Below are 10802 nucleotides of genomic sequence, written 5' to 3'. Positions count from 1 at the left end.
GGTCAGGAGTTCGAGACCAGCCTGGCCAACATGGTGAAACCCTGTCTCTACTAAAAACACAAAATTAGCCAGGCATGGTGGCAGGTGCCTGTAATCCCAGCTACTCAAAGAAGACTGAGGCAGGAGAATCCCTTGAACCCAGGAGGCAGAGATTGCAGTGAGCTGAGACTGCACCACTGCACTCCAGCCCAGGCAACGGAGCGAGACTCCGTCTCAAAAAAGTCCAAACACACCAGGGGTTAAATAAGCTGCTTCTCTTTCCACTGTTTATTATTAATGTACAAAATATACAAAACCAAAAAAAAAAAAATACTCATCCTCAAATCCATTTTGGCTCTAACCCAAGACCCTGCACAAAACCCAACCAATCCACTGTTTTCATAGAAAACAACTGATGCCAAGGTGAAGGAGAGAACTGGGAAAGGGCAAAATCATCTTGTCGAATCCACCCAGGAAGGCACCTGGTGGGGATTCAGAGGTGGTTGACAGGGTGAAGTAGCTGAAAGCCTCCTTCACACTGGCAAGGTTCCAGGTGGGAGCAGGGAGTGAGCTAACTCCCCAAGGCAGTGCATGTAGTGTGACTTTCAGGCCCAACATGCCAGGCCCAAGTTGATGAGAAGCTGGTCTCACTGAAGTATTTTATCAAGTCTCCAGACTGGCTGTAGTTGGCAAAGGCACACCAGCACCACTGGCCTCACCTTTGCCAGCTAAAACTTGCACCTGATGCAGATATGAGTTCACCATCATCGAACCTAGCAGACCCAGGACGCAGACTGGGTGTTCACAGACAGTTCAAGGTCCCACTTGAGAAAGGACTCAGAATGGAGAGCCCACGCTGGGGGAGGAGTGGGGATGATGTGTGTTCCAGAACTCAAATCCAGCTGATTGAGCCCTCTCAGTGCAGTGGGATATACAATACCCCTTCACCATCTCCCCACCCCATGAGGAATAATGAACTGAGCTGGGATGATTTCTTAAGTGCAGCTGATCCTGTGTCAGAGCTCTGTGTGCATGTGGGGACCCGCAATAGAAGGGTAGGGGTGTTCTCCAGGATAACCAGCTTTAGGTTCTCAAGCATTAAGGGTAATACTGGAAAGGGGTTTGGGGTACAGGGTGAATCTTCTCAAAAAGTGAAGCCAACTGGGTCTCCTCTTCAGCAGTCCAGGAACGTTTCCAGTCTCTCTCCTCCCCAGACTGGAGGAAAATATGTACATCAATGCGCACCAGTGATCAGAAAACCCCCAGGAACCCAAGCAAGTGGGAACTGAGGGGGCCGGCTCCTCATCAGCTGGGGAAAAGGGAAAATGGGCCTCACAGAAGCCATAACAGGGTAGAAGGAGCGAGGCTGCAGTCCACAGGGGTTGTGTGAACGGGGCAGGCAAATGGTCCCTAGGGCAGTGGGGGCCCATTGACACCCGGGTGGTAGAAGGCACAGTTGTTCTCATAGCGGCAGTTGCCCTTCATCATGAAATGTCGGCAGACAGGGCGGTTTGACATGTCTGTGGGAATGATGGCAGAACAGTTAGACAGGAAATGGCTGAGGGCAATGCCACCCTCACCACCCCAGTCCATTGCATCCTAAGAACTTTCAGAGACACAGTCTTAGGGATTTGGGGGAAGGGCATAGAGTAGGAACTGCTATGCATATACTGGGACATCAAAGAGACGGGTACCTCACGTTCTGCCTAGCTACCAACAGTGGTGACTCTCACCCACTCCCCAAAAGCTTGTATGGGACACCAAAAGGCATATGAGGGACAGGGAGCATCCTCACCTCCTCCATGGCTGTGGCCTCCATCGTGCCCTCGGTGGCCCCCTCCCCCGTGGCCAGGGCCATCATGGCCACGGTGCTCATGAGGTGGTCCTCGATGGTCATGGCCTCGGTGACCAGGGACATCATGAGGCCGGTGGCCATGGGGCCCCCCGTGTCCAGGGCCTTCATGGGGACGATGTCCACCACTTCCACCCATGCTTCCGCCAGGGCCTTCGTGTGGGCGATGTCCACCACCAGCACCCATTCCTCCACCAGGGCCTTCATGGGGACGATGGCCACTGCCACCACTGATGCCACCACCAGGGCCTTCGTGGGGACGATGTCCTCCACCCCCACCCATGCTACCGCCAGGGCCTTCATGGGGGCGATGCCCACTGCCCATGCCACTGCCAGGGCCTTCGTGGGGACGATGTCCACTGCTGTTGCCCATGCCTCCACCAGGACCTTCATGGGGACGATGCCCACCACCTCCAACCATGCCCCCACCAGGGCCCCCTCGTCCATTTGGGGGTCCTCCTCCAGAGCGACCTCCTCTGGCGCCTCGGAATGGAGGAGGAGGAGGAGGAGGAGGTTCGTTTCCTCCTCGGCCACCTCGGCCTCTATGGTATGGTCCAGGACCTGGTCCTGGACCCCCCCGCATTGGGCCACCCCGCATAGGGTCGCCCGGGCCATCCCAGAAGGGATCACCCCCCCGGGGAGGGGGTGGAGGACCCAGGAGACGTGGACCCACTGGCCCACCAGGGCCTCCATGGGGACCTGTACAGGGAGAAAAAAGAGAACACAGTATCAGCTACCAGGAACTGCCATCTCCCAACCTAAACCACCTCACCTCCCACCTTCCAGTCAATCCTATACTATTATCAGACTGAAATTAAGCAGATAAGCCCATTCCAACCTTGTACTCACCACCTACCTGGCATAGGTCCCCCAGGTCCAGGGGGAAAGTGCTGCATGCCCTTGGGGCCCCCAGGACCCCCTGGTGGGAAACCATTGGCTATCGGGCCAGGGCCTAGGAGTCCATGTGGCACTGTTAATGAAAACAAGGATAACACAGCATGAGCACTCTAGAAGACAGGCATAGTTTCCCATTTAGATGCACCCAACTGACCCTCTCAAACCAACCTGGCAGAGCAATGCTCTCTCTGTCCAGTCTTTCCCTCCCATTTCTTGCCTAGTGTCCACAGCCCTGTACTCTTCTGCATCTGTGAAACCCTGCTTCCCCCAACTCCACTGCAGGCTTCCTCCCCCAGTCCCCTGGGGCTGGCCCTGAGGATTACCCAGCATCTGCTTGATCTTGTCTGAATAGTCTGGTTGTTTCAGTAGTTCCTCTGAAGGATGACTGTTTGGGCTACCCTGTGAGGATGTAAGAAGGCAAAGTAAACAGACAGGGTAACAACCATGGCGAAAGGGAGAGCCAAAGATTAGGGTAAGTGGGTAGATGTGGAGAACTGGGGTAAGGTGAATGGGAGACAGAGTGAGGAGAGAGCACTTAAGAAGGCTCCACAGAAGGTGGAAAAGGGGAAAGAGGGCGCATACCATGATGGAAGTGAGGATCTCCTGGACATTAATGCCTCCTCCTCCAGGGCCTTGGGGGCCCTTTCCAGCACCCATGCTTCCCATAAGATTGGCCAGAACTGGAGGCAACTTGGAGCCTCCTGCCCCATCAGGTGAGCCACCTGACCCCCCAGGTTCCAGGGTCTCAACATACGGAGTCTCATCCATGGAACACTCCTGAAAGAAGAACAAAAAAATTAGGACTGACAGAACAGAGACATTCTCACATGAAAGATGCACTGAATTCAATGACCATCACAACTTCCATCATCACATAACACTGACTTACCTCATCTAGGGGGATGAGTTTAGGGGGTATGGGCTCGTAGGGCTCAGGATCAGGCTCATGAGGACTATCAGGAACAGCACAGGTGAGGGAAAATAGTAGAATGATAGTCAAGTTATTAATTCAGGCCCTGAAAGTAATTTCTAACCTCCACCCCTTAATTACCCCAGCTCACGTTCCCCTCAGGAGTGTCCAAGCACTCAACATCCCAGGGCAGGAATCCCACTCTGCTCACCTCTCCTTGTTCAGGAAGAGCTCCTGAAGGATTCCCTTCTCCCGCTCAGCCTGGATATATCGCTCCTGGCTATTGCTTCCAGGGGTGACAAGCGGTGACGGCAGAACCAGGGGCCGGGGGCACACCCAGGGCACCTTTTCCTCCATGTTATCATGGCTCAGACGCCGCGCTGTCTCAAATGCATGTCGGTCTGACAGTATCTCTCGCTTAGCTGCCTCACCAAAGTCCTTGATCTTATTCACATTTACTATCGGCAGAGGAAGAAAAGCAAGAGGGAAAGTAAGCACAACCAAGTTCTTTTAAAATCCCTTAAACACACCTATTACATAGGAAATGACCTCTTACCTCGTTCAGTTTCATCCAATTCAAAATAGAAATATTCTCTCAGTTTGCCTTCCTCAGGCCACGTCACACTTTTCCTCTTCCTGCCTTTCCGGGTCAGTTGGTTAGGATCTCCAGGACTCTCCACTGGCTTGGCATCCAGAGCTCCTGGCTCCAAAGAGGCTGGAAGCAGAAGAGGTTTCAGACCCAGATCCCTCCTTTCAGAAAACCCCCCAAACTGAACCAGTTTCTAGATTACCTGTATCCATGAGCTCTGGGACTTCAACAGGGGGAACCGGGGTGCCTGGACGGTCTATGTCCATTGCCTCAGACGGCGGTGCTGGTTCTGGGGAAGAAGGTTTGGCTGTGCTTGGTTCTGTGCTCGTTTTCCCTTCAAAGGGGCTCGGCTATTGTGAAAGAAAAGGAAGTGAACTGACTGGAAAGCCAAGGGCAAGGCAATTAGTCCAGGGTCCCAGGCACAATCCCCCAACAGTTCCTATATAAAGGAAGACTCTGTCTCCACACTGGTCTCACCTGCACCAGTCTATATCCAAGGCAAAACGCCTCTTGTCCTCCCGGACAACTCCTAGCTGCTGTGCCCTTTCTTCTACTTTACCTTTTATACTCTCACTGAAACCTACTTTTGGGAGCCCATACCTTGGCAGCTGTAGGTGACAGCACTTTTTTCTTCTTCTTAATTTTGATGCCTGGAACAGGGGCTGAATTGAGAGCATCCAGAAAGCCCAGGCCCTCCATAGCTACAAAAAGAAAGAGCATCAAATGGCATCATCAGACCTCCTTCACAATCCTACACCTGCAAACACAATCTAGGCATAAAACGAGCCAATGAAGAGCCTGCCTCAACTTTGGACACGACAAGCTCAAGAGGACCAGGAAGCACATGCAGGAGGATTGACACACGATATTCTTCTTGTTATTCTAGGTTTCTTGTGGCAGGCAAGCCATAGCTTTGGATGTGAATTATAGCTCAGGTAACTGGTGAAGTGAGCCCCTGTGAACACGACAAATCACCTTGCCAAGCGCCCCTGACCAGTCACAAAATGGCACACCTCCCTATCTTATCTCTAAAATTACTCCTAAGTGACACCGGAAACGGGAGTTCCAGAGGTACAAAAAGTAAAGGGTACCAAGAAATCAAAGGAAAATGGAGGGAAATAATAAAAGAGAAGGGAAAAAAACTTCTTGTTCCCAGAGACATTCGTTCCCATAAGAGTTTGCTCCTGGCCAGGAGCGGTGGCTCACGCCTGCAATCTCAGCACTTTGGGAGGCCGAGGCGGGTGGATCATGAGGTCAGGAGATTGAGACCATCCTGGCTAACATGGTGAAACCCCATCGCTACTAAAAATACAAAAAATTAGCCAGGCATGGTGGCGGGCGCCTGTAGTCCCAGCTACTCGGGAGGCTGAGGCAGGAGAATGGCGTAAACCCGGAAGGCGGAGCTTGCAGTGAGCCAAGATCGTGCCACTGCACTCCAGCCTGGGCAACAGAACGAGACTGTCTCAAAAAAAAAAAAAAAAAAGACTTTGCTCCTAATTCAAAGTACATCTCCCCACTTTAGACTCACGCTGTGGCGGAATGATCTTCACTTTGATCTCTTTGGTGGCATTAGGTGTTGTGTTGAGTGGCTTGTATTTCTTTTCTGCAGGGGGGGTAGCATCTCCTGGAGCAGCTACGTTGCTGTCAGAAGAGGAACCGTCATCAACATCTCTGACTCACCCCCTCTTGCTCCCTTGTGTCCACAGATCCACCCCATTCAGAACCTGAGAATATGGTCCATACCTCTGACGTTTGAGGGGGATAGGTTTAAGATTGTACTTGTCAGAAACCACCACTGTGCTGGCGTTCTTCTTCACAGGCACCAAGGATGGTGTCTCCAGCTCTAGTCCTGGGGAAAGAAGCATGGTGTGGGCAGCTGAACTCAAACCCCTAAACCCCTGAATTTTCCTCCCGTTCTCACCCGCAAATGTTCTTCTAACCTTGTAACCAAAGCTTCCTCCGCTAATCTTCTCTCTTCCTTACGATTAACATATCACACATCAAATGATTCCCCCATAAGGCTCTGGGTGTGCACATGCACACGAACCCTCCAGAGGCCAGCCGCCAGTCTTACCAGTGGAACGGAACTTGGCATGACTGGGTGCTGTAGTTCGAAGAGACTTGGGCTTCTCCCTCTTCTTCTCTGGGGCCTCCTCGGCCCGGGTCTCAGCCTTCACCTCTGTCAAAGGTCGCTCAGGAGGGGTAGTTCGACTTTTCCCCTCATCTTTACGTTTCTTCTTATCTTTCTCTGTCATGAAAAAACAAAGCAGAAATGGATTTTATTTAAACACTGTCAGAGGTGAAGCAGACTGGGAGTACCTAAAGGCCACATCCCAGTAGGAAAGAAATAAATACAAAGGATAAAGGACTAAGGAGCTTACCAGCAGGCTGAGTACTGCTCTGAGAGCGGATGACAGCCATCCAGTCGCTGACAAGGACTGAGGCCAATTTCCGGAGCTCTGCAGGTGAGAGAAAGGGGAAATGCCTAATAATGTAAAATATTCTTCCAGGAACAGAAAATGGGAGGTTTGAGAAAATATTGTGAAAATCTATGTAATGGAGAAAGTAATCCAAAGTTTTAAGAAGAACATGAGATATGCTTAAAAACCAAACTCTTAAACAATGGAACAATGAATTAAGAGTTGTGTTCTACTCAAATAACTTTCAACTCTGATGTCATCGCACCACTCTGGAGTAAAAAGACCTAATATTTATTTCAGAATATGTGGTTAAAAACTTCATTAGTAAAAGACTACACACTGGGTGCCGTGTACACTGCTCGGGTGATGAGTGTACCAAAATCTCAGAAATCACCATTAAAGAACTTATACATGTAACCAAAATCCACCAGTTCCTCAAAAACTACTGACATTTTTTTAAAAAGCTACATTAGTTGCTTTACGTATAACACACCTAATTGTTACAACAATCTGAAGACTTTTTATTTTCCTTTATAGATGTAAAAACAAGCATAAAATTTGTTTCTAAATGAAAAAATACTTTTATAACTCTTTCCTTTTGTACTTGGCAAATAACATCTCTGATCTATGGCACCTCTCTTCTGGCCAACATTTCCACTTATAGACTTATTTCATAATTTGTCATTTAATAGTAAGATTTTCACAGAACACTAAAACATAACTTTTTGAAACAGTCATACAATTAGCAATTTCTATACCTAAGCCAACATGAACTTCAATGCAGGAATATCCTAAAACCTTTCTGGAGTAACTGATAACTATGGTTCCGGTGAGACTTAACTACAGCCGACAGGGAATATACAAATTTCAATATCTAAAGGAATGATGGTAATTAAATATATATTTAAAGAGAGCAACACAATTAAGCCAGTTGGAAATAGATTACTGCTCACTTGGTGGGAAACTGGTATCTTGTGTGCCTGGGTAGAGATAAAGGAAACTCTAAATTTCTAAAGGAGACAGGCTTTGTCTTCAAGACAGAACTGTATGGTCCTTGCCAGAAGCTCCACAACTCTTTTAGAAAAGGAAAGAATCAGAGCTTTAATATATTTCTTTATTTTTCTTTGAGATGGAGTCTCGCTCAGTTACCCAGGCTGGAGTGCAGTGGCGCAATCTCGGCTCACTGCAAGATCCGCCTCCGGGTTCACACCATTCTCCTGCCTCAGCCTCCCAAGTAGCTGGGACTACAAGCGCCCACCGCCACGCCTGGCTAATTTTTTGCATTTTTAGTAGAGACGGGGTTTCACCTTGTTAGCCAGGATGGCTTCGATCTCCTGACCTCGTGATCCGCCCGCCTCGGCCTCCCAAAGTGCTGGGATTACAGGTGTGAGCCACTGCGCCCAGCGCTTTGATATATTTCAAGAGTCAAGATTTTGCCCATGTCCTACAGGAATATGTTTACTGGTAGAACTAGTACATCTATTGTTAGGAAAACAGTTATTAAAGTTCCCAGAATATGCTATAGTTAGAAAAACAGAAGTGAACGATGATGAGACACGCTAGGATGATACTATTTCCCACAGTGAATTTTAAGTGTATGTGTTTTATAACAAGCAATCTTAGGAATCAGCTTCCAGTTAAAGTATGGCGCCTTATATTCAGCAACAGAGAAATGAACAACTTTGGAATTGAGAACAGGAAACAGGGTACAGGTTAGAGGAACTTTCTCTTTAAAAGAAGGAAAAAAAAGCAAGGTGACACAGAAAAAGAAAAGTGAAGCGACAATCCAAGGATGGGAAAAGATATTAAGGTAATGAAGTGGAAGTAATAGAGAAAAGCCCATGAGAGAGCAGGAGCGGCACACTACCTTCATCCTCACTTGACTTGCTCAGCTGCTTCACCAGTTTAGCTGTGTTGTTCTATGAGAGATGGGAGCAACAGAAAGGTAAATGCCAGGAGGCAAATAATTCCACTTAGAGCTAAAAATGACAAAAGTTACAATGCTCCCCCCCACCTTTTTTTTTTTTGAGACGGAGTCTCACTGTCTTGCCCAGGCTAGAGTGCGTGGCGCAATCTTGGCTCACTGCAGCCTCAATCTCCCAGACTCAAATGATTCTCCCACCTGAGTCTCCTAAATAACTGAGACTACAGGCATGCACCACCACCACCACATCTGGGTAAATTTTATTTTTTTGTAGAGACAGGGTCTTATCATTTTTGCCCAGGCTGGTCTTAAACTACTGGGCTCGGCCGGGCGCGGTGGCTCACGCCTGTAATTCCAGCACTTTGGGAGGCCGAGGCGGGCGGATCACGAGGTCAGGAGATCGAGACCATCCTGGCTAACATGGTGAAACCCCGTCTCTACTAAAAATGCAAAAAATTAGCCGGGCGAAGCGGCGGGCGCCTGTAGTCCCAGCTACTCGGGAGGCTGAGGCAGGAGAATGGCGTGAACCCGGGAGGCGGAGCTTGCAGTGAGCCGAGATTGCGCCACTGCACTCCAGCCTGGGCGACTAAGCGAGACTCTGTCTCAAAAAAAAAAAAAAATAAATAAATAAATAAATAAACAAACTACTGGGCTCAAGCAATCCAGCCACCTCAGCATCCCAAAGTGTTGGGATTACAGGTGTGAGCCACCACACCCGGCTGACACATTCTTTTTTTTGGGGGTGGGGGACAAGTCTCGCTTTGTCACCCAGGCTGGAGTGCAGTGGTGTGATCTCGGCTCACTGCAACCTCCACCTCCTGGGTTCAAGCGATTCTCCAGCCTCAGCCTCCTGATTAGCTGGGACTACAAATGCATGCCACCATGCCTGGCTAATTTTTTGTATTTTTAGTGGAGATGGGGTTTCATCGTGTTAGCCAGGATGGTCTCGGTCTCCTGACCTCGTGATCTGCCCGCCTCAGCCTCCCAAAGTGCTGGGATTACAGGCGTGAGCCACCGCACCCAGGCGCCACACACCTATTAAAGGAGATAAATTCAAACCAAGTCTTATTCTAAATTCTTTTTCTGCCATTCTATCTCACAGGCCCAAGATCACAGCCAACATCAGTCAGTGTGAGTTTTCATCTGTTAGACTAAACCAAAAAAAGAAGAATCAGGGTTTAAAGACTAAAGGTACCTGCTTGAGATGGTCTACAGTGAGTGGTAGGTGCTGCAGGGTCAGTAGTATTTGCTGGAGGAGGGGAATGTTGTTGGTTGTCTTTGAATACGTCAGCCAATTGTTAAGAAGTTTGTAGCCACCAACGTCAATAAACCTGCAGGCAGGCAGGAGAGTCTATCAGTAACGCCCTTTCTAGGTTTTGAAAGTACCACATCCCATGATCCCAGTCTCCCATCAATGACCCTGGAACCCCATGCCTCACCACCCCATCTTTTAGCTACATCTTCCCATTCCAACCATCCAGATCCCCACTTACTTGATCAGTATTTCTGCTGAACGGGTCTGCAGGAGAATGTTCAAGTAAGTGCATCGACTCACCATCTTTCGTGCTTCCTTCATCAAACTGCAGGATATGAGTGAGGGTTAGAAATGAAGCAGCCAGTATCTCTTCTCTTAGCAAAAGCGCCTCTCTAATCTGTGAACTGCCTAGAGATTCCTGATGATTTGGGACTTTGCTCCAGAGAGGGGGAGTCACATATACCTCTAGGAGGATGGGATGGATCCAGTGCAACATGGAAACTTATGGGAGAACAGAGACACCGAAGTCCCTGACCTGGGGAGGAGAGCATCACTGCCTCCCTAACACACAGGATGAATGTCATTCTGCCCCCAGGTGATACGGCTAGCCCTCAACAACTGTCCCTAATAGTCTGTTCAAGACTGGCTTATTTACTCTCCCCTGAACCTGAGAATCCCTGAAAGAAAATAACATTATAGGTAGGTGGAACATGAACCTAAACAATCTAGAATTCTGTTACCAGGCTACCCTGCTCTCATTCCAACATATGACTCCCTTGGGACTGTGGACGTCCAAATCTCCAGCTTCCGCTATGGTCAGAAACCAAGTGATCATCTTTTCCTATCCCTTACCCTAAAATTGTTAGATTTTAATCCTATTGCACTGACTGTCTTTCCCTTTCCTTTCCAGGATCATTCCAGTCTGCCTCAACTGCAGCCATATTTTAACACACAATATTCTCTACTCACAATGAAT

The 10802-nt window shown here is 48.9% G+C and overlaps 1 protein-coding gene across 1 annotated transcript in view; it reads right to left on the bottom strand.

The window, feature by feature from the left end:
- Positions 1 to 239: 239 nt before the first annotated feature.
- LOC112623030 (serine/threonine-protein phosphatase 1 regulatory subunit 10) overlaps positions 240 to 10802 on the bottom strand; it is a 19327-nt gene continuing 8764 nt past the window's right edge. Inside the window, exons 4-20 of the mRNA XM_025383186.1 lie at positions 10065 to 10151; positions 9767 to 9902; positions 8515 to 8566; positions 6609 to 6686; positions 6302 to 6475; positions 5971 to 6076; positions 5756 to 5868; positions 4828 to 4928; positions 4430 to 4577; positions 4195 to 4353; positions 3850 to 4096; positions 3618 to 3681; positions 3311 to 3505; positions 3052 to 3127; positions 2688 to 2801; positions 1775 to 2530; positions 240 to 1499 (exon numbers count right to left, since the gene is read on the bottom strand). Of these exons, the coding sequence (XP_025238971.1) occupies positions 1390 to 1499; positions 1775 to 2530; positions 2688 to 2801; positions 3052 to 3127; positions 3311 to 3505; positions 3618 to 3681; positions 3850 to 4096; positions 4195 to 4353; positions 4430 to 4577; positions 4828 to 4928; positions 5756 to 5868; positions 5971 to 6076; positions 6302 to 6475; positions 6609 to 6686; positions 8515 to 8566; positions 9767 to 9902; positions 10065 to 10151 (2716 nt within the window). The 3' untranslated portion in view covers positions 240 to 1389. The remainder of the gene's footprint in view (positions 1500 to 1774; positions 2531 to 2687; positions 2802 to 3051; positions 3128 to 3310; positions 3506 to 3617; positions 3682 to 3849; positions 4097 to 4194; positions 4354 to 4429; positions 4578 to 4827; positions 4929 to 5755; positions 5869 to 5970; positions 6077 to 6301; positions 6476 to 6608; positions 6687 to 8514; positions 8567 to 9766; positions 9903 to 10064; positions 10152 to 10802) is intronic.

The sequence above is a fragment of the Theropithecus gelada genome, chromosome 4 (genome assembly GCF_003255815.1).
Source record: "Theropithecus gelada isolate Dixy chromosome 4, Tgel_1.0, whole genome shotgun sequence".
NCBI lineage: Eukaryota > Metazoa > Chordata > Mammalia > Primates > Cercopithecidae > Theropithecus > Theropithecus gelada.
The sequence above is the reverse complement of the archived record's forward strand: the minus strand, read 5'-3'. Positions and strand labels throughout refer to the sequence as shown.